Source organism: Pseudopipra pipra, chromosome 3 (genome assembly GCF_036250125.1).
Source record: "Pseudopipra pipra isolate bDixPip1 chromosome 3, bDixPip1.hap1, whole genome shotgun sequence".
NCBI classification, from domain to species: domain Eukaryota; kingdom Metazoa; phylum Chordata; class Aves; order Passeriformes; family Pipridae; genus Pseudopipra; species Pseudopipra pipra.
The window spans coordinates 104,116,173-104,140,493 of NC_087551.1; the positions used below are offsets into that span (position 1 = coordinate 104,116,173).

At 35.6% G+C, this 24,321-nt stretch overlaps 1 protein-coding gene across 2 annotated transcripts in view; it reads right to left on the reverse strand.

Moving 5' to 3' along the window:
* Nucleotides 1–24,321, reverse strand: part of NBAS (NBAS subunit of NRZ tethering complex) — a 169,190-nt gene that overhangs the window by 122,297 nt on the left and 22,572 nt on the right. For both annotated transcript variants that reach the window (XM_064650553.1, XM_064650552.1), the window contains exons 13-24: nt 23,115–23,178; nt 21,661–21,854; nt 20,319–20,576; nt 19,433–19,558; nt 18,143–18,294; nt 17,150–17,284; nt 16,802–16,880; nt 15,992–16,096; nt 15,507–15,643; nt 3,049–3,132; nt 2,260–2,413; nt 705–890 (exon numbers count right to left, since the gene is read on the reverse strand). In XM_064650553.1, the coding sequence (XP_064506623.1) occupies nt 705–890; nt 2,260–2,413; nt 3,049–3,132; nt 15,507–15,643; nt 15,992–16,096; nt 16,802–16,880; nt 17,150–17,284; nt 18,143–18,294; nt 19,433–19,558; nt 20,319–20,576; nt 21,661–21,854; nt 23,115–23,178 (1,674 nt within the window). The remainder of the gene's footprint in view (nt 1–704; nt 891–2,259; nt 2,414–3,048; nt 3,133–15,506; nt 15,644–15,991; nt 16,097–16,801; nt 16,881–17,149; nt 17,285–18,142; nt 18,295–19,432; nt 19,559–20,318; nt 20,577–21,660; nt 21,855–23,114; nt 23,179–24,321) is intronic.

Sequence of the window (24,321 nt, forward strand, 5' to 3'; positions counted from 1 at the left end):
AAATAAGCAAAAAACAAACAGAATCTATTGTGATCAATGTAACTGAAACAGTATCTTCACCTACCACAAACAAGAGCTGAAGCCTGACATTCACCATCTCTGCACAGATCACTATACAATGAAGCACTGAAACAACCTTTCTGCTACCCAATGGCTTGGGGAAACTGAGCAGTACAGGGAGTAAAGCTCATTCCATGAGGAAAGCCCAGCTCTTTTCCTCCTGCCATTTCAATATGAGTGAAAGATCGGCTTGCAAGCATGCCAGAGTAGCATGACTTTCAGCAAGAACGCAAGACAGGAAAACTAATTATGAGTGATTACATAAATCCTAGGAAAAAAATGAAAATCTTGAGTATTTTCCTCTAGAAATGCTTCAACTGAATTTCAGAGCCCTATTCAATCTCTAGCTATATTTTAAACTTTCCAAGAGGTCTTTTTGTATTCTCAAATGCCACGGACAGGCTGACTACAGAACTGAAAAACACACATCTGCTGCAGAGGCAAATATTAAGATTTCTTGACAATATTTAAAGACACCAACACACAGTAAAGGAACGGTAAAAGTGTTAAATTTTTGTTGAATTAAAGACGGAGGTTCATCAGAAAAATGTCAGCCACTAACAGTATCTTTATATATACAGGATTTACGGTAAACCGAGTTACAGGAAACCAAGGTATACTTATTAATTTATTTTGAAACTTACATTCTTCATTAACAGTCTCAGCTTCTCAATGTCTTTCATCTCTAGAAGTTCCTTTAAAGTCAAGGTTCGATCACCATCAGTCTCATAAACTACTGTCTCAAGAGTGATCAGATTGTCACAAAGCACCTGCAGACCAGGAATATTCCTCTCCATGCCAAGACGAACAAGGGACAGAGCACAGTCGACCTGAAAAAAATAATAAAAAAACGTCACTCCTGAACAATTTTCATTTGCCAAAAACCAACGTCAATCTGTGCCCCGTTTGTGTTTCTTTCCCTGTTGCTTAATAGGCAATTTTAAGTTCCTAGAAGCTTTTGTGGACTGTATATTCCTAAATGGCTTGTTCTTTTCAGCTTTATAAAGACCAAATAAAATACTTAATCTTAGAGAATGATGTCATAAAAGGCTTTTGACCAAAATGCATCCCATGCACATAATTTAGAATATTATACCTTCTGGAGATCATAAACAGAGATACATCACCTCATGTCACTGTATGGAATATGAAGGATTGCTCTAAGACAATTAGGTAACTGCCATGTAATGTGATTTTTCTAGCTGATCATGATTTAATAATTTTAATTGTTGCATTTTATGTCACAGAAGATAATTACACCCTTTTTCCCTGGTGACTGAAACTACCTTTATATGAAAGGTTCTGTTTGGATTTCAAAGAATGCAATATTGCTTGTATGTATTCAGCGAGACAGACGTAAGTGTGGAAGAGCAGAATGAAATTTAATTTCTACGTTCACAATTTAATTGATCCTTAGAAGTTGCTTTTATTTCCATACATACTGATAGGCTGTTAAGATCCCAGGCAACTATAATTGAAGAGCCTTGGAGGACTGAAAACTTGAAGAATGAAAGAACTCACCCATTAAAACTAACTGATAGTGATACTTCCAGTCAATCTCCTTTTCATGCAGTTCAATTGTCTTATGAAGCATTAAAATACTGCAGCACATCAGTGATGAGCTCTGCTCTTACTTGCAGTGTTTATCTTTACCACACAGAGTTTCACATACTTTTAACATACAAAGAAAATCAAGCAAAAATAAGCTGCATAGCAGCCCTACAGACACACAATAGAACTGCCAGGAATCAATCATGACAATACCACATATTGACATATGACAGTGACACATGACTGCCACATATCAATATACATGATATAGTATCATGTGGCAGGTAACAAAATATGTTTCCCAACAGCCTGTGCACAACTTCCCTCCCCTCAGTTGTAAACATGAAAATGTAATGGTAAACATTTTTCATGGATTACAAAAGAGCTACTATCTGCTATGGTAAACCCTGTGAAAGGGAATCTACTGGATTCCTATTCATTCCTATGGATTAATTATTTGGCTAAGTAAACTTTAGAGTAAGCATAAGTACACTGTAAAAAAAAAAATACTTCAAAAGCCATAATGAAGATTGAGACACAGTGTATATTACTGAGGGAAAAGTGTCCCATTAATATGCATTAAGAATATTAAGGATTCTGTTGAAGAAGGCTGATCAGCCACCATCATTTCCTCACTGCTATTCTCACCTGCATTGCATATTTTTCAATTTCCTGTGCTCTGCTCAAATACCAATCAGTAACGAGATCCACTGAAAGGTCAGTAGTCCTGTACTTCAGTAATTCAGGTTGCATTTCATACAGAAACTCGCCTTCATCTTGCAAAACTGGTTCAATAATTATCCTTTAAAAAGAAAAAAAGGAAGTATATGTTTAAGTATATATTTGCTTGCATTTTTTTTCCACATCAGTCTATTTTCTAAAACTTCCAAAAGAAAATTATACAATCAACCTACCGCTACACAATAATTTGATGAGATTCAAATGCCAATCACACTGAGTGTTAGTTTTGTCAGAAAAGCAACTGGTAAGAGATTTCAAACAGCAGATAGCTCATGAAGGAAAGAATCCTCTCTATTGAAGACACAGGTATGCCCCACCTCTGCTTTCCATCTGTTCCTCACACAGTGAAAGGCAGTTCTGTGATCCATTAATGCTGCTATGATAATGTTATGGCTGACAAGTAATGGGGTGGAAGGAAAAACAGATAACTAAATCAGGCTCTCCAACAGTAACCTCCCATTGCTCACACGCACTTGCCAAAGTTACTCATTACAGAGGCACACTGCAGGTAACGCTGGAACATGAAACAGTGCTCAGTCAGTCTCACTACGAAGGCTGAGAACACAAGTCAGTGAGTACAAAAAATAAGAAGCCAGTCTTACTGGGTATTTCCCACACTTTAAGAATTAGTAAGTAAATTATTTCTCTGAAATGTACATAAATATGGAGAAATATTTTTGCTTTTTATATACTTACCTGCATTCTGCTTTTTCACACCAGTCTTCTTCACGATGCTTCTGCTCATTCCAGGGAAGAATTTTCAATATCCCTTTCCTGTAACTGGTATAACAGAAAAGGGAAGCTTTACATAATTTCATTTATTTTTAATTTTTTATGTCATTCAATTAATAGAATACACAGCATACACAACTATTTCAGTGAATTCATAAGCGTGTCATTCATTCACAGTATCAATTCTTTAAGATTTATTACTTCTTAATGCAGCTTTACAAGTGTGATTTGCCTCTATATTATCTGTACAAACACATATTCTACCTATACCATTAAAGGCCCAATAAAAAAACATTAATAAATTGATTTTCTTACTGACTATACCTTAAAAAAAAGGAAAAAAAACCCACTACATGCTTTCAGAATTTTTACAACTTCACACTAAGTATTCCGACTTCATGTGCTGTCACAGAAGACTAAAATGAATAAAAACCTACAAACTTCACATCTTGAAAAGAAACCATGACTATTGTTCAAATTTTAGCACAAATCCTTGTACTGAAGCAAAAGAAGATATACCCTGCTGTACTGATCTTCTCAATTAAGTTTAATGTGGTTTTCTGACTACAACCTTCCACAGAGAAACATCCTCTAAATATTGAGGTTGATGAAGAAAAAAAAAATCTGCTTAGGATACAGATTAAGAACAGCATGGGCTGTTATTAGAATGATTAGTTATGGCTTGCTACTGTAGGCTAACTGTTTAAACAGTATAAAATACGAAAAAGCACATCAAGGAATGAAGAACATAAACTAAAGGGAAAGAAAAGAACCTTTATAGGTTCTGGCACTTGTAGAAATCAGAAACAAACCATTTACAAAGTAGAGACACTGGAGTTGCAGCATATTGGAGCAATAAGCTGTTTTAAGTTTCACACATTTTCTTCTGACCTTGATAATAAACAGCAACAGCAATACTATGTGGACAATGTCTATCTATAAATTAAAAACTGACACAATCTTCTCATCCCTTGAAGAGCAGCACTGTAACTCAGTAGCTTCCAAAGAAACACAATTCCAACCAACAAATCAATTTCACAATACAGCAAGAGTCAAAACAACAACTAAAAATCAGTGACTCCATCTCATTTAGCAATAGCCATTAAACTCACTGAGCAAAGCAAGACATGCTCACACTAACTGCCCTGCCCAGTACACACAGACATCTCACCCAGAAGGTCGGTCGCTCTTTCTTTCCCTCCTTTATGCATTAACAAATAACACCCCGGGTTTTATCACAGTAATTCCGACCCCCCCCAAATGATACATGCTGCAGAAAGCCAGCAGTAAACTGGCAGATTTGCAGGTTATAAAAGTCAAACAAAAGGAGGGGAGAAGATGGAAAACTGCTTATTCCTGTAGCAACACCTGCATTCAACTCCAGTTCAGCTGGACAAAACACTCTACAGTTCTCTTAATAATTAGGCACCATGTAATAAGATCACTGAAAAATAATTAATAAAGAAAACTTCAAATTAACATTTATGGCATATGTACCAGGAATAGTCACTTTCCTCAAGTGACTTTATTCCTGGTACATATGCCATAAATTTATTGAAAGATTCATCTTATTTATTGAAAGATTCATCTTAATTTTGAAAGATTCATCATCCGCCCATGAATTTGGGGGATTAGGGAGGCTGTTAGTTGTTTAAATCTTAGATAACACAATTTACCAATAATTTTAAATATTAATATTTAAAACTGAGTTCATAAACTAAATTAATATGGCCTTATTTCAAATGTCATACATAAGGATGTTATTAGGGAAAGTTCAGTGTGTAGTGAAAAAGTTCTCTTTATCAGTTGAAATGTCAAATACCAAAAAAGCCAAAGTGTCATTAATGCTGTCTTCCAAAATATAAAATCAAGACAGTACAAGCAGCACTTTATGACTCTCAATCAATAATGCTCTCTCTCCTTTTCTCTGTTCTATTTCACAGAAAAGAAAGCAGGACAAAATTTGCCAATTGCAATTTCTTTTCTTAGTAAATTTTTCCCATTCACTTCCCAACAGGCTTAAGAAGACATTTCAAAGGGTGGATTGGTTCGTTGGTTGTTTAGGCGGGAGCAGGTCTGTGGAAAGACTGGGGATAAAACTCAAGAAAAGTAGAAAGTTATAGATGTAGTTATAACAGTACAGAAATTATAGGGGGAAATGTATTTGCTACTCCCTGGATGTGGTCAGCATGCCCAATTTCCCATACACAGTACATGCTAAGGGAACTAAGCGGAGGGTGGAGCGGAGCACTGTGGCCAGACTGTTTAAATCCTTGCAGAGGAAGGAACTCAGCAGTCCTTATTTGCTGATAAGCCACATCACAGCTGAAAACCAAGGGAGATAAAGGAAGATGTCTTGCTTTTGAATCAGCCCTGGCAAAATCACTTTCTTTGGACTGATGCATATCCCCATCCTAAGGTTATCTCAGATTCTACACTGTTACTCGACGCCAAGGCACCTCCATCCCTCACCAAGTAAAATGTATGATTGCAGTCACTCAAGATCAACTTAAACATAAAGAAATAGCGTAAAAGTTAAGAATGGGGAGAAGTTAGGGCTGAACCTGTCTTCTCCCCCATAGGGACACTTATTGGGCAAGAACCATACTCTACATGCACTGAATGAATACCTCAAGCTAACTTTTGTTAGGGAGGACAGCTTGCCCATATACTGCTTTGAATATGTTTTTGCAGTCAGATACTATCATCAGCAATCCTCAAACCTTAACCTGCCCCAATTTTATTAATAAAGAGTGTTATTCCATGAACTGTTAGTGTGAGTCCTTCAAGGATGATGGCAGCTGCTGACAGTGGGTAACATACTTGAGTAAAGGTGTGGAGCCCCAGGAGGGGTCTTTCCCTTTGGCCTGTGACCCTGAGCGTGCCAGTAAAACTGCCCTCTGATCTGCAGAACTACTCAGTGAAGAGTCCCTATATGGGACACTGACAGACTGGTCAGGCACAAAGGTCTTGGACAGACTAATCAAACACAAATGGTTTGAGGAAATCTCCCCTTTTCATGTAACTTTGGTTGGTTGGGGTTTTTTTTTGTTTGTTTTTGTTGTTCTTTTCAGAGGGGCTGGATGTTTTTTTAAATATTAACACACTTTCTAAATGGGGAAAACAAAAGAGAAAAGAGTTTTTATACAGTAAAGGACAGACAAAGGTTTCATTTCAGAAGCTGCTCCAAATGTCTGCAAAATTGTAGCAGAATTACTATGAAAAATAACATAAAAAGAGGAGATTTTCAGGTAACAACTCTAATTTCACATTACAGATAGCTTTTTATCCCAACATTAGCTCACATACTAATGCCTTAACTATTATTCTGTCTCCAAGATTAGTAATGTACTTTGTTGAAATTATTTGAAGTAATCAAGTCCTACAGGCCCATACTGTGTCTGAGATTATTTTTTTAATAGTAAAACAATAAAATAACATTTTTTTTTTTATAAACAACAGCTCCACTAAGAACGTCCTGAATAGTACTGGGGAACCTATAAAACAAATTCAGTCCCTCTCTATCAGTCCCTCTCACTCACGTCTTATTAAGACAACATATTGGTTGAGTCTCCATCCCTGGGGGGTATTAAAAGACCTGCAGATGTGGCACTTAGGGACCTGGTTTAGAGGTGAATTTGGCTGTGTTAGGTTCAAATTTGGACTTGATCTTCAGGGTCTTTTCCAACATAAATGATCAATTGCAAGTTCACCACTTAAAAAAATAATTTTTTAATTGAATAATTTAAGTTCCCAGGCTTTGCTCTCTGTGACAGCTGTTTTGCTTCCCCTTTTCCCTGCACTTCCAAAATCCACCAAGTGATGAAGCAATGTGTAACTCTGCCTCTTTCTATCTTACTCGACATGGTACAATTGAAAAAAAAGCTGAAAAGTACAGAGACAAGCAATGTGAATGACAAACAGCAAGAAGTGTATAACATCCCTTCCATAAAAGCCAGAACAGACTGAAAAATCCTAAAAGAAAGAAACAATATGTCAAGGCTGATATCAAGTTGACAAGGCATACTGTTTTATGATTTCACTTAAATAGGAAATAGCACTTCACTGTTCTTACTTCCTATAACAGTGTAAGCTGATGAGACATGGCCTTGTTTACAATAAACAGAAGATCAGTTTTATACAATATGCAGCTCAGCTGTTAACTACTTGCTGCATGGCATAAAAGACAAACCACCATGTCCTTTGGCTCAAAAATAGAATGAATTCCTGGAATAAAAAGTGTCATGGAAGTTTCCTATGTCTAGAAAATATCTAACACAGGATATTTGAGCCATATATTATAGATGTAGTGTTATTTCTCACTTGAGAAACTTCAGGTAAATGTTGCAATGTGCTTACCTGCATCATTTTTTTTTTCACTGACAACTGTCGTTGGCCATTTGCCTTCCGGCCAAATCTACTAAGACCAATCTCATGCTTCAGCACAAGGTTTTGCAGGAATGAAACCTACAGTCATCCAGGCACATCAAACCCAAAAGTGCTAAAAGCATACTTCAAACGGTTTTCATAAAAGCTTTTTAACAGACCTGACTGCAAAATACTAAAGAGGAAAAGATTTTTCATTTCATGGCAAAGAATCGTTATGCAGTGCAATCTTGACTGGAAAATGTCTGTGTATCTTTTTTCCCTTCTCACAGCAGAAAAAGTTAAGATTCAAAATATTTTAAGTCAGGTCTATAGATAAGCCACGGAAAACACTTTTTAAAGTATTTTCTGCTTTGGCTCCATTTGCCATTTTGAAAGTATTTGGGTTCACCACTGGAATAAGTTCAGAGAGGAATTTTATATTTTTAAACTCTCACCAAGAGTCAAGGTGCACTCAGAAACTGCCTCCTCTAAATGCTTAAAGAAAACACCACACACAAAAAAAAAAGCCTACAAAATTTTTCATCCTAGTAGAAACCAGCAATTATGGAAAGACAGTCTAAACAGGCAAGTTTCTTACTGAGCTAAGATCACATATACAAAAAACCCCAGCAGAACCCACAGGACTCAGAGCTGACTCCTAATTTCATTCACCTTCTCAACAACACTAAAGAAATATGTAACTCTCTCTTTCCCCCCACAACTGCATCCAATTGTCCTTACTTTCTCTCCTCATTCTAAAAAGTTAAGAAAAACTCTTTGTATTTGAAATCAAATACAAGGACTGGAATAAACCAGTCTCAACACAAGCAAGGATGACAGATCCCTGTACCCAAGTCCTTTATAAAAGTAAAGATTAAAACACTGTATTTATCTCAACATTTATCACAGGTTTGTTCTTAACTAATATTTCTGTTTCAGCAGAGATTACTTTTTTCTTCAAATTTCTATTATCAGTAATTTCAGTGACTCATGCAGAAACAGAGCAACAAAACTGGAAAAGTAGCTGTCAAAACAGAAGTAAGTCAGTTAAGAAGGATTTTGGGCATCAAAACACTATTGCAGTCTGCAAACTCAAAAACATACATGCAGATAAGACAGAGAATAAAGACATACAGACATGAACACATATCTGAAAATAGGCAGACCTCTCATTTTTCTACCACATTTTTGTTTACAACAACTGTACAGCAAATCCAGCTCAACAGGGGCAAATCAGAACCTCCTCTCATGCCCTGTGCACACAACATTGTTCTAACTGGGCTGAAATGGTGAATTCAGCATGCACAGGTAGCTTGTCATATATCCAATGTACACTACTACTGCATCCAGAATTCATTCTGTCCTTATGCTACACAGCCTTGCAGGTTTGTTTTAGTCACTGAAATCCCACAGAGGTCAGAGATATGTGCAGGTTAAGTCTGCATTACTATGCAGCCGGCACTCACTCAAGATTCCAGACACGGGGTCAGATCATTGTAGTCACTGAAACAGGTGGCTTTCTTTTCCAACAGAAGGAAGCTCTCAGCTGTGCCATACCATAACTGCACACAAACATAAGGATGCTTTCGGGGCTTTTTTTTTTTATTTTTTTCCTGAGCCACTGCTTCTCCCCCACCCTTTATCCTTTTCCCTTTTCTTTTCGACAGTAGTATAAATATGATTGGAGCCCAGTAAATTGACTGATTATGGAGGTTTTCAACTCTATTTCTTCAAAAGGAGCTGACTTTTCCTGTATTGCTCTTTTCACTCTATTGTTTACATTGGCTTAGCAATTCTTTCCATTCTTTTCTTCATCAAAAGAGGTCCATGCTATTATAGTTTCTGTATCTTACCAACTGCATTTATTGAAACCCGTAGATTATTTTTCTGTCCAAGGACAGGCTTTCAAAAGAGGAAGGTCTCATTCAGTTTTAAGGTCAGATTCCAATTCTCTCCATTACCAATAGCAACTGTGTGGTTTTTTTTTTCTTCAAGCAGTTCTTACAACAGGCCTGTCTCCAAGACTGATCTAGTTGAAAATTATTTTTTTTTTCTTTTCAGATCTTTTCCCTTGTAAACTTGTGCACATTGAATGCACAAGGCAATTTGCCCCAATGCATTTATGAAGCAGTATCTTTTTAGTGAAAGGCATTGACATTTTTAAGAGTAGGGCACTTAGGAAGTAGATGAATCTTTTTCTTTTATTTTTTTTTAATCATCACATTGTCTGAAAAATTGTGTTATAAACAACTAATTCTGCATTTGAAAGTTGTTAAATAAATAAATAAAATAAATATCATTGTTTTAATTTCATTTAGTAACTCCTTTGTCCAAAGCCTGTATCTTCTCAGACAGCAATAAGGAAATCAATGCCACTTTCTGTTGCTCTGCAATTCTTATGGCTCTAAAACAGTTTTGTTATGTCACAATTATTTCATAACTGAGGATGAAATATAAGAAATGCATCCCATATGTATCATCTCAAACAGTTGCAATATGTATTGCATTGTTCATATTGCATGAAAACATTTTTTTTATCACTATAGTACCTGAACAATGAATTAGTTAGTACAATTATAGAACTGATTACAATGCTTCAATATACTATGTGATACAGAAGCGGTGGGCAAAGAGAGAAGTGCTTCATTTTCCAGGTGTATCAACAGGATGTGGCAAATTCATCAAGACTGAAGTACAGCTGCTGCCTAAAACAGAGTGCCAAAAACATCACACATTTGGGGAAAACTGATCTGCATAAAGCAGTGGAAAAGGTTTCCCACTGCTGCTTTTGGCTGCCACAGTTAACTACCCTTCAGAATTCCTGCTGTGCACACTGCGATGACAGGTCTTTTGAAGCAACTCTGCCACCAGAGGAGAAAGTTATAACTGATTTCACATAAATAAATCAAGCCATGTTTTAATGATGTGGTTAACCTTTAACAGAATTTGGGGAAGGGGAAACTTCGTTTTTTTTCTCCTAAACAACCTAGAACAATAACCTAAATATCAGAAAAGTCAACTAACATACACAACCACAGCTCAGAAGCTCACTATGGGTTTTTAACTTGTGTACAATTAAAACTGCGAAGCAGCAGCTTTCATAAAATCAAAATGAGCTGTTTTAAAGACACAGCTGAACTCCAAGTAAGATCAAAGCTATCTGTCACCAGATCATGAAAATACTACTTCAGAACTGCACCTTTATAAAGCATAATAAACGTTCCTGGGAGAAATTTTGTTCTAAACTCTGTAAAAAGGCAACAAGCAAATGAGACAATGGCAGCAGTACACTTTCATGAGAAGACTGGGCAAGGCAAGTCAAACTCCAGCTCATGACTGTGCAGGCAAAAGACACATATGGTAGATGAAGTCAGGACAAGTCAGGCATTAAGAAGACAGAAATACACAGAAAATCCTGTTCATGTTCTGTGGATATACAGCACAGGCGTAATTCAGCTCACATGCTACAGGAAGGTATGTGAAAGTTGCTACTGGCCTTCTTGAAACCTTCTTCATGCTGAACACACTCAGCTCTCTCAGCTGAATGACAGCTCAGCTCCAGCACAGCAGCTGCTGTGAAACTTTCCCCCTTCCTCCGTGACAGTTTGTGTTGCTCTCCACAGCTCCTTCATGGCTTCAAGTTCTCATTCTCCTCTTCAAAAACTCCCCAAGACTACCATCTATGTACTTTCACAGCTCACTGTCTGCAGCAGCCTCCTGGCTGCAGTGAGCTGTTCCTGCTGTTTTCCCAGATCCCGACATAAGCCATTTGCAGGAGAGTCTCTCTTCCTCCAAACCACTGCTTTAATTTTTAAATGGACGAGAACCTTTCCTGCTCCTCTCATAAGTCAATCCAGACAGGAACACAAGTGTCATCAAAACTTAATCTTTCTCTCAAAAATTATTTTTTCTTCTTCACAGTAGAAGGTAAGATCTAAGGGTTTTTTTTTTACCAAATACATCCTGAAAATAACATTAACTACATTGATCGCTCCACCTCTGAATTGTTTTTTCTTTTCCTTAGTGCAGAGAAAAATGATTTGCATATAAAACTTAAGCCTTCATTATTTTCACTGTAGCACTAAACAAATGAATTGAAACAAACACAGAAAAAAAACTGACCATGGGATTAATTCTTTTAACATGAACACTTCTGAACTACACTAGAAACAAAAGCAGTGCTGCTTTAAAAGAAAAAAAAATTAATATAAAAAATGTGGACTATATACTAGTTCTGCAGACATTCAGTCATCAAACCTATTTACATGCATATATGAGGAAGAGAGAAGACAAAACTGTAAAAGTTTTATTGAAACTGCAGTGCCACAGGCAGTAACTAAAAATCTAGTTCAGGAGAAGATATCATTATGGAAAGGCAAAGCTAACTGCTTATGAACTCTTAGTAGTATTTATTCATTCATAGATGAAAGTCAACTGCACGGAAATTTCCAGGTTTTAAAAGCTTCACTAAGTTTTTAGGAGGTATTTCCATTCCCACTCCAGTTCATCAGGCAAATGGAGTTCATCCACAACTCCCCAATAAAAATTCACTTAATGTCACAACCGAAAACCAGTATTTGAGAAAGTTAAGAAGTAAAAACACAGCAACATATAAAAAGTTACTATCTTAGGGGGAAGACTTTTACTATGGCATAATGTGCAATATAGCAGACTTATGGTTGTTGAGGGAACCATACATTTGAAGTTCCAGACTTCTGTAAGTTCAAAATGTGAGCAGTAATGTTACAACATAGCAGTTAAATGTAGTAAAAAGGATAAGAAATTTAAAAGAAAAGGAAAAATACTCTGGTTATGTAATTACAATGCTGGTAAAACAGTATTTTCCTAGATCCCATTTAAAAACCTCAAGGCAATAGTCTTAACTATACATTAAGAACGCTGGCTATAGGTATTAAAATAAAGATTAAAAAGAGCTACCATCCTCTTTGACTACCTAAACTTCAACCACCTTCATTCCAGTTGTCTTAACAGATGTAGTCTGCGCATCTGATGGATCTTTAAGAAGAACTATGAATCCTAATGACTTAGAGACACCAGACTCAGGAGCCATCACTATAAAAGCAGATGAGAAATAATATGAAAAGAAATAGGAAAACGTCACAATTCCAATTCTGAAAAAACATATTACTTAGTAACGTCTGTCTGTCACAATACCAATTTGAAGCCAGCAAGCATTTAGAGCCACCAGTATGTCTTAGTGTTTCAGATTCCTGTTGCAACTTAAGCTTCACTACAGAGTCAGTAAGAAGAGGGATCAAACCTCTGAAAAAGGACTACAGCCCAACACTTCAACCCTCAGCCATCTTACCTGTGACTTTCATTAACTGATGATTATTCTCCACCAACCATAAAGAAACTGGCACCCTACATCTAATTTTTGATGTATGAGTCGGCATGTTCAGCACTGCCCTCAGCTTTGTCATCTAAGCAGAACTCAGACAGCCAAGGACTCTGCATTGGGCACTATCCTGGTATTAGAATTATCAAAAATTATGCATACCCTGATGAACCCTAAATGAAATGTCCTCCTAAATTTCTGCTCAATTTTAGGATACTTTAACTCCCCAGCACACCGTCTTAGCACTACAAAATCAGTAACCATCAGACAAAAAAAAAAAATCACCTTCCACGTAATTTACCTATCCTGACAGAAAAAAATGGGCCCCTTATCCTGAGATCTCTGTAATTACAAGCTGCATAAGCTAAAGAGAAAGTAAGTGGTAATGCTGCCAAAATTTTTTCTACTAATTATACACTGGGGTTTTTATTTTTGTAATGTTTTTCATTTATTTAGAAATTTATTAACTGCAGTCAGTACTTACAACTTTTTAATGTTATGCAGGAATGAATAAGTTGTATCATAACCTTGTTGAATCAATTTATGGCAAATTATGTCTACATATTGTCTTCTAATACAAAGAAAACTACATAGCACACTCATCTAAACCAGATTTCATAACAATAACGACATATCTACAAAATGTTAGTAATTCTATTCACTCTAATAATCACCTTAAAAAACAAATGCTAGAACTAACAGGCCAGTAACGCACTTAAAATGACCAAGAACTCCAATTCTCTTTGATTCACATGGACTCATGAACTTCACATGAAACAAGAACTGCCAGAAGCTGAAGCTCTCTGAACTGGCAGGGGAAGAGAGACCCATCCCATTCCAAAAAAACCTTTTTAAGGCAGTAAGAAAATTTTACTTTGTACAACATAAGTCTGTTTCATTAATATATTATTCTCATTAATAACTATTTTCATCAGTACATATGTAATTTTATTACATTAATAAAATAATGGTTATAGGAGTGAATTTAGCAATATTATGTGAGCAGTTCTGTAAGAGAGAAACAGTTTTTGAAAATGGTTAGATCACATATACAGTATATTTTTATATTTTTACAAGTATTTGGGATTTGTGTAGATAGGAGTTGATCTTATTCTCATTTTGTAGCTGTCCAAAGATAAACCCTTCAGACACACAGTATTGTCTGTTCTGCAATCTTGAAAAAAAAAAAAATGTGTGAACCTGCATATACTTGACTCTAGCACTGGAAAGTTCTGTCTGCTACAGGAATAAAGATTCAAACTATATACTTCCATTTTTCAATAGCAGACAAAACTAAGTTCTTAACCCATAACTTCACATCTTTACTACTAAATCACTAGTGAAATGTTTTATTTTAGCTGTCATTTTGCCTCTTGGCACATAAGTCAGTTTTGTAAACAAAGCATACAACAAAAACAAAATTTAAAAACAAGAACAAACAACTTTTCAGAAAGAAGGGGAACCTACTTATGACCAACAAAATATCATAAACACATTTAAGAAGACTGTTCTTCCCTATGTCTCACATTATAAATCTTATCAAAAGATAAAAAGTGGAATATATTTTACCAATTTCATAAACACTGCAGTAGTTTCTCTTCATGGTCCTAACTGTTACTTTAAAGAAAGGGATAAAACAAGTGTTTTCATGCCTTAACTACACATGTTCCTAATAATACCAACATATAAAAAGGGAAGCATCAGATATCATGAAATAAAGACAGCTCTTTCTTTTTAGAAAAGACAAAACTGTTAAGTATTATATGTTAGGAAAGAACTCAGGGGAGTAACTTGATGAAATGAAAAACCCTATTCTACATAGAGAATTGACCAAATTGGACTGTTAAGACCTTGAAGTGAAAAACTTAAGTATAATGTTGAAAGACTACCAAAAAAAAAATCTTTTAGCTACTTCAAAAATTTTCCCTCTGAAGTAAGGCTTCAAAGTCGTATTATAAAATATTGAATAATGAAATTTGCCAACTCTTTATGAGCACTGAACAGTATGTTTCAAAACTAATTTCACAATTGAAGTGTCTGAAAGAAACACTATAGAAGTAAAAAATTCTTCTAATTAATATACAGAACATAATTATGATGTTTAAGGAAGACTCTCTTATGAAAAATGTATATAAAATTTACAGTAAACATTTTATGCTGAAATGAAACAGTAGGAAAATCTGGATTTAAACCTTTTCATAATTCTACCTTCAAAAGTTGAGTAAGAGTCAGTATCAAGAAAATTAACGATTCTGAAGTTACTGACTGCTTAAGTGTTAAATTATTTCTCAAAACAAATCCAGAAAAACATTATTTGTTTCCAGGGAGCTAAACACTTGTATTATTAATTTCCTAACACTTTCTGTTATTACAAACCAATTAAAGTCCTGTATTACATATGTGAAAATCTACGCAGTTTCAGGTCAGAAAAGTCCATGTTCCTGTTTACATATGTAATGGAGAGAATCTTTAAAATCCCTACCTTCCTGTTAATAATCAGAAGAGATCAAAAAGATTCCACAACTATAGCACAAAGTAAAGCAGAAAATGAAGACTGGTCAAGTCCATATACACAAAGCTGCTCCCCTTGATTTCAGGTAATAACCAATAGCTGAGTGCCATATATGGAAACTAATTTACTTTTTAACCTAAAAATCATCTTTCTTTTAGTTAATATCGGTTGATGCATCCTTACCGAGCTTCAGGTAACAACACAGCATATTCATGTGGCGAAGTAGTCTCTGGAAAATTGGAGAGAATTGCCTGTCTGTGTGGAAGTAAAGCTGATCCATGGAAAGTGAACAAGATTTCCAGGGCTCTGACATTGCTTTCCTAAAGAACAAAACAGTAACTTGCCTAAGATTGATTTAGACTAAAAATGAGCAAGAAATGTAAACTTAGGTCATATAACAAATATTTAATTTTTAAATTTTTTTTAGCAACAAAGAAAATAAGCTCAGGATCACAGCATTCGTTTATTTAAAGTCACCTCCACCTCTTAAATTACCACTGAAATTCAGCTAAGTTCAAGGGGGGAAAATACTTAAGTGCAAACAGCAATACCAAAATAACATTATATTCTAGTAAAATAAATATATTAATAATTAATAGAACTATACTAATAATATAACAACCAATAAATAGCATAATATAATAAAAATATATTAATAATATTAATACCCGAGCATAAGTTCTTGCTGAAAGTACAATATTCTGATTTCTGAACTTCTTGAAGAATTCTCCATCATAATGCTGCTCAGCTGCATGAGGCCCTCCAAGGATTTCCTAAAAAAAAAAAAAAAGGAGTAAGACTGCTTTTTATGCACAATTTACAAAAGCATCAAAAAGACTACACATTTCTTTATCTTAGGATGAGTAAGTATGAGACATATGCTGAAAAGCATGCTGGTTTTTGTTTCAGTATGAAAAAAACAGATGCATTTTTGCTTGATAAGCTAAGACAACTCTGCCTTATTTTAATTAGAGCTTAGACAGTATTAGTTGCAAAGAGATGTAGTAAAAGTCCTATGTGAGGGTGTGCAGTGCCAACTGCAAAGTTAAAATATAAAAACTTAGTAAAATACTGTTTGACAATCCAAAAACTTTCATTTTGGTAAGCTCATGGAAGAAAAAGATTTGTTAGAGAATCTGAATAAAATATGCCAATTCAACTGAGTAGGAAATCATAGTAATTCTGCATGAACTCCACATCCCATGTTGTTGCATGACCAAATTCCCTGCAGACACAGGATGTTCAAAGTGGGCTTCTTCCCAACTACACCTCTCAAGACTAGAAGCCAGCCATTTGAAACAGTAAAGCAGGAGAAACAGTAGCTTGAACAGAAAACGTCTTACTTTTTTCCAGTGACAAACCATAGCATTTCAAGAAGACTATAAACACTAATACTGCAATATGTAGCAAAAAAGATACGGTGATGTGATGAAAAAGTTATAGGAATACCCACAGATTGAGAACTCAAGAGAACTCACCTCATAGGTTTCAAGGCGATCAAGGTAAGTTAACAGCTTGAGTCTGCTACGGCAGAGTTCCTTCTGCTCCAGTGTTAGCCTGTGTTCAAAACAGGAATTTTCATGTTTGCAATTAATATTGTACATCATGTGCACATGAAGACCCAGGTTACACACTTTAATTACTTTGTGCACTAGAATATATTAAGAAATTAAGTAAACCAAGAACTTTGACACAATATAATGCCCATTAAAATTTAAACCACTTTCCTATTAGGAAGAACATGCATAAGAGTAATTACGTTCTTGCAACTGTGCAGTTATTATAAACCTGTAACTGAATAAAACATAGCCTAACATTTCATTTACTTTGAGAAGTTTACTGATAATAGCAGTTCTTGACGCTTCTTGGCCTCTTTTTCCTTTCTAGTATCCATTTCTTCATCTGGTGACAAAAAGTCTTCATAGGGAACTTCAATGTCCACCTCCCCCGGTAAGATAAACCTGGAACACAAAACCAACAATCCAACCGGTGATGATGATGAAAAGAAAAAAACCCAACAAAAATATATGATGAACTAATTTTGGAGAGACATACTAACAAAGCTTTACATTTATGACTAGACTAAGAATCTACACTTTTAAAGAAAAATACTGAGTTTTGGTGTTGTAAACAAGCAGGCACTCATCACAAGCCAACAAAAGGCATCACCTCTTGTTTCCACCCCCTCCCTAAATCAAATCAAAACCAAACTTGATAAAAGTTTATAAATTCCATAGGTAGCAGTGGGATTGGCAGCAGATCTACAGCAAAAAATGGTAATAGATGACTTCATAAAGAAAGAACAGCCTCCTCTATTTCTACCACTAAGAACAAAATATTGTGGAGAATTGTCTCCACTGTCTTGCTTCTGCTTGATCATTACAGATCATTACAACAATTAAGACATACAACAAAAAGCATTGATAGGGCTAGTTGCAGCTTCCAGAAGTAACAAGAGAAACAGATTCTCATAGAAAAACAGTGATATCATTAAGTTGTCTAGGATGAAGAAGTTATAGGACAACCAGAGAAGAGAGAAAACACAGTACAAAATAAATAGATTTCCCTTTTTATATTTTACATACACACATTTACATTTAACATTACATTTTATGTACATACAAAGATAAAGTAAGAATAGGTACCTTGTGGACATCTTTAGAATAGCCTGATTCAAAGCATTACCTTTCTTTATGTCCTGCAAAAGCTTCTTAGCATTTTCACTAGTGGTTGATTAAAAAAATTTAGCAAATTACTAGAAATTACTTTATACACCATTCTTTAAAATGAAAACAAACAAAAAAATACTCTTCTCAAACCTGCCACCATCTTCTCCTTTCCCTATGGCCACAAGAGCCTCCAAGTCTGTGCCTTTCAAGCCATACTGAAGCAGCTTCTTAGCAGCATCTACATTCTCTGGAACTCTTTCCAAGCACTCATGAAGAACCCATGCACGTTTCTTAATTTTGCTCTATCCAAGAACAAGAATAAGGACATAATGTTATATAGTTCACTTCAAAGCAACAAAACCAGAGATGTTAAAGTCTTCTGATCTATTTCTTCCACTTAAGAAAATGTAAAGTTCATCTGATGACTGACAATGTAAGCCAATAGGAGAGATGAGAACGCAAAAAACATAATTCCCTCAGAGTGCATGTGACAGAAAAGGGCACAGACACACCAAATTATTTACCAGAACTTTCAGAACAACTGAAACAGAAGTTATTATTTGTACTTCCTAATTAACATCACGCCTGCTTACAATAAATAAAATGTGATGGTTTGGAGGTAAAATGCAGTTTTTATAAACCAAGTGTATTCCACAATAGCACTAGATATTTTCAATATCATGCCAATAGAATTCTATGACAGAAAAGACACCAGCCTTACAAAATACATTGCCCTTATCTAATGATCTCCAGTAGACATTACAGACCACACAAAAAATGACTACTTGTAAAAATCTTATTCTGACATTCAATTAATATCTGACTTGAAAAAACAAAAAGGAGATTATATATCTCTTTTTCTCTTGGAATTCTTTTTCCTGTAGCATCAGTAGGTTGTGTGACTTTGACACCACTTGTCTGCTGAGTTAGAAGTCTTCCTTCCAAGACAAAAAACCCCCATGTTGGATTCTACTGAAAAGCTCCAGTTACAGGTAGCAGAGTTCACTGTAAATTTTATTAATCAGACTTTGCTATACAGCTACTGATACCAACTTCACATTCCCAAATCATTCTCTAAAATATTTAGAAGTTATTTAAACGCTTTATATTTCCAATTATTATTGGAAATAATAATTTGCCAGGCAGCAATCTACTGTTGCATGTGGGGGAAGAGATCACACTAGAGAAAGCATACTGCTATGAACGGAAGTTAGAAGATATTCCAAAAGACAGACTTTCAAGGTTTCCAGATTAGGCCTTCAGTTAAATTAACAAGATTGCTCTCTTTCACATGATAGGAGGTGGAATTTGCAGGACAGTTCTCCAAACTGCCACCAATTTACACTGCATAAATTAGAACACAATTGAGAATTCAACTGCTGTGAAGATAACACAGTCACTCTGATAAGAAAGTCTAGAAGTCATAAACAACAAACCCACCAAGTAGTCTTGAATGGAAGCAACATTAACAGCCGACTTCCTCCACTGTCTTTGGTACACAAGATCAGAATCAAGGCCATATGTTTGAGCTAAAGACAAAGCTTCCCCGTATTCTTCATTATCGATCTAAAAAGCAAACACATGAAAATGAAAGTCATCTGATTTCCATATTAAACAATCAGTTAATTCCCTATGTTGAAACAAGCAGAGGGATAATTACTGTGGGCATGCTTAAGCAGGTAGGAAATAGACTGGTACAGGATACAGATAAGTAAGACTCAAATCTGATGGACACTGCTAGAAAATCAGAGATTTTCCCTCAAAAAGAAGGACGAAATTATTTGGGTATCAGTATGACATCAGCACTCCCTGGAAACTTTAACAACTGTAGAGTGGGCTGGTTTACCATGAGAACAACTGAAATGGCCTTGACAAACCCATTTCTACAACCATAAGAATGAAGAAGTATCTCTTCAGTAAGTGTGAGTCACAGCCCTAACTTGTATGTATGCCTAAAAAAAAATGCAAAACATTCACATCAGAGTGAAAGTTAACCTGTTCCTGGGCCAGTAACAAGCTAAACTGATTTCATTCAATACATTTGCCAGGTTTTTCACTATTTGTAAACACTGACAGGAGTACAGTTCCAAGTCTGGCCAAGCCAATAATGCATAGTATCTCTCAGTGACTTCCAAACATCGTCTAATTTCAATTATTATAATGCTAGTTTTAAGCAATGATCCCTTTGATTAGGTGACACAGTATACTGTCAATTAAGAGACTCTTAGAAATAGTCTGTTAATATAGCAGGAAATAAACGAAAAGTAAAAAGGTCTTTCTAAATAAAGCTGATTAAGAGAGATAGGACCTTTCCTGCTATACTTACTTTCCTCTGGTACAGTTCCTCTGGAGTCGTGGATCTCAAACTGACAAGACGGAAATTCTTTGTAATAGTACGTGGTCGTTTACGTGGAGGAGCAAATCGTTCCATTTCTGTCACAAAGTACAGGCCTTGCTTCAGGTAGCTGAAGTATCTGTCCTTAGCAGAAGTTTCATCATCTGAGTCAGAGTCATCTTCTCCCTCATCTTCATCACCAGGCCTGCTCTCCAAGCGTAATCTTTTTGGAACAAGTTTTATCTCACACTGCACAGAAAATACGAACGAGAAGCATTCACCTAGTACACCTGAACTAGTTTGGTGAGGACTGAATACATCTCCACTTCCAATACTCCAAATGTCAGAACCAACATCCTCCTTCCCCTTCTCCTTTACACCCTTTATATATCAGTTTGCTTAACATGCTCCACAAACCTTGACTGCATCTGGCTCCTGGATCTGAGGCTCCATCCCTTACCTAGTGAAGTAGCAAAGCCTTTATAATAACCTGCTATTACACTAAATGCCCTGCACCACCCCAGAGAGGACAGAACTATGGAGACATCTTTGGACACTGTTCTATAGCTTAATGCAGCACTCAGGAGTGTTTTCAACTTCCAGCTATTCAAAGCAAGGTCTGCTGTTCCATGTAATCTCAGACTACATATTTGGGCTGCAATATGCTAGTCACTGGCAGTATATTATCTCTAGAATAAAACACCTTTCCAAAAACATACACACAAGCTTTGGTATGTACTGAGATATTCTGATTCCAATATTATTTTAAATTTTTCTTTAAGATGTTTAATACCTATTTCAGTGTAAGCTTTAGAAAAGAGTAATTTTCTTAGTTTTGAAGAAAATTTATTTTATTAACTTTACTATATTCTGCTCCTTCCTGGAATCCTACTAAAGATAAACAAAAAAAGTATCGTTTAATGGCTCTGTCTTAATTTCTCTTAAATACACTCCCTCTGTAAGAGGCATGTCTTTCAAAATGGAAGAGGAATGTTTGCAGTGTTCTTCAAGTGCACGAACAAAGCAGCAAAAACTGTCAACACAAACTGCCTCCTGCTGCAAGATTTCTCTCATTGCAACTCAACCTTCTAAGATTTTTGCCTCTATTCTCCAGAAGTTATTTGACAATCAAGTTTTTATTACAACAGTTAAGTTGCAGCAAGTTCAGAATTTCCCTACAATGCCTATCGATAGAGATAAGGAAAAAGAACCACTTGTTCTATTACTAATAACAACTTCTTTTTATAACCACAGCCCCTCTTAGAATTACATGCAAAAAAACAAACTATTGTACTGCATTCCAAAAAGGTATCTGCTTGTGCACATTCCTCACCTCCAGACTGAGAAATCCTCCATCATGAGCTGAAGTGACCTGAGGAGAACTCTCAAACCATTCACATGACTTTCCCAGTAAGTTTCTTAACGTCTTGACTGATGACACAGTCAATGCACCAGAGCATCGAGCCAAGATGACAGAATTATCTGCCCACCAATTTACATCTATCAATGGGTAATAGGATTCTTTATCTAAAACAAATAAGAATGCACCATAGAAAGAAAGATCACTTTAAACTCTAGATAAGAACAGAAAAGACTTTCATTACTAAGAGATATGGCCTAATTTAACAGACATTTACTATTATATGTACAACCTTGATTCACTAAGTTTGTATTTTATATCAACTACATTTTACTAAATCAGTTCTGTATTAAATAAAGCTGCTGAGAAGAAAAAAAATCACTTAAAGATGTAATATATATAATTTATTTAGAAAAAGAATTTACAGTAATCTGATTTACTTGTACAAAATATGACAAATTTTAGATATCTGATAAAGACCTACTTCAATACCTATCAGGCCATCCTTGACCTGTCAACAAACCTAATACTAATGAAAATCAGAAAAGGCTACACTGCTTTTGAGGACAAGTGACAACTATGAACAAGGTTCCTAAAACAGCCTACAAGATGAAGTTGTTAGGAAGATTAAACTAACAAACCAAACAAAAAAGTCTAGAAGATGGAAACTGTGGCATCTGCAAAACTTGATTGTGGTAACTGGATGTTGGGACAAAACATTCATCAGAGAGTTGGCTCAATTTGTTCACTACATGTCACTTCCCACTTCTCAGATGAAAACGATATTTCGCCAAGCAGCACTGAGAAACAGGTCAGCTTCCCACTTTTCTACTTGTGCTTAGTCAGCAGCCTACCCAAGAAGGTCAGATGAATTAACCCGAAGACAGAATCACCAAGAAAAATAGTACAAAGAAACAGGGATCTTTTAATAATATAGATGTATACAAGCAGCAGCAAATGGATCATGGAATTGCTATTGATCTCTGCACTCTTGGAACAGCCATGCAATAACCAGCTGCTAAATGGCGGCACGCAGTGGCCTGAATTTTTGGAAAACAATAGACTGACATGAGGCAAATCCAGTCAGAGGAAACAAAGCCCTTTGATTTTAGAATTTTAAGCCAGTATCTTTAAATTACATTACCTTCCAAGATTTATTAGACATTCACAGAAAGAAAAAATGAAATCCTGTACAAACTGAAACATCATCATAGTTATGGCTACAAAAGCATTCCTAAGACAGAACTTAAAAAACCCCTATTGTAACACTCATTTAGCTATGCCATACCACAAATTCAGATCATACATACAATTTTAGCGACCATTCTGACTGAGATTTAACTAAGCCATTTCAGGTCTTTGTATATTTGTATTACTATTTTTATTTACACAATGGTATAAAATAATGATCTAACTGTACTGCATACCTTTTATTTTCTTTCTTTTTTCACTAGAGAGTTTCCAGTCTGGGTTGAGCTCATCATAGCCTGGCTAAAAAAAAAAAAAATGTGAGAAAAAAAAGGATTATATGCAAGTAAGTCTTTCTAATACAGAATCTGTTTATTTACATTATTGCAGACGCACTCATTTTTCAATAAAAATGCTCCATATAAATTCAAACTCTTCCTGAACATAAACATGCAGTTCCTGTAGCATCATTGTACATTTCTCCAGACAATTAAAAAAAACCAAAAAAAAAAAAAAAAACCAAGCCAAAATAGACTTCTGGATTCCTAAAACACCATATTAGAAAACAAGAGTGCCACAAGACCTAGCCTGGTCAGCATTAAACCAAAATAATACCCTAAAGATTTCTGAAATAAGGGCTCTCCAGCAATCGAAAGCCAAGTGTTTGCTTTTCCTGTCTATACATAGGACTGCAGGCATACAAAAGTATCTCCAAAACAGTCCTCCTGTTTGCTCTGGGTAGTGGTCCTGTGTACCAGTCCAGAACAGTACGGCAAGTATTTTCTCTGGTTATTTTCTTAATTATAAAGCCCCTTTCAAGACTACTGCAAGAAGAGAAGCAGCATTACTTAATGATGTGCTGCAATGTTTAGAATTATGTTGCAGTGTTGTCGTTTTAACTTTGTTTAGTTAAAACAACATGAGAACACATGGGAACTACACCAATAGAGATGACAGAAATCCTGCCCCTAAGTGCAACACAGTGGAAATATGGGTACATTATACAGTTTAGACAACCAAAGTAGGCTTGGGTCAAGCAGAAAGTGGTTTTTGGACTTAATTTTTCAGTAGAAAGAAGAGAATACTAATTGAAAGTAAAGATGAGTCCCCTCTAGAACTAATTTCACAAATATGTTTGGGTGACGATTACATAGGAATCGCACATATTATTAAAATATACATTATATTTGCACACCAGTTTCACCTACAAAAATAATTCTGAGAACAGTTACTGAATATCCTTTATATCATCCTCACTGAATTAAAGTCCCAAATACTCCTTCAGAATACATATTCTTTATTGCTAAAAAATACAACAACTCACTGAGTATCCTTGAGCAAATCTGTCTGAAGTGTACATTAAAAACAGAGACAGATGGATATGCATATATACACACACAACACTTTTCCCAGTACTACAGCAGAAATTTTTTGAGAGGTTTTTTT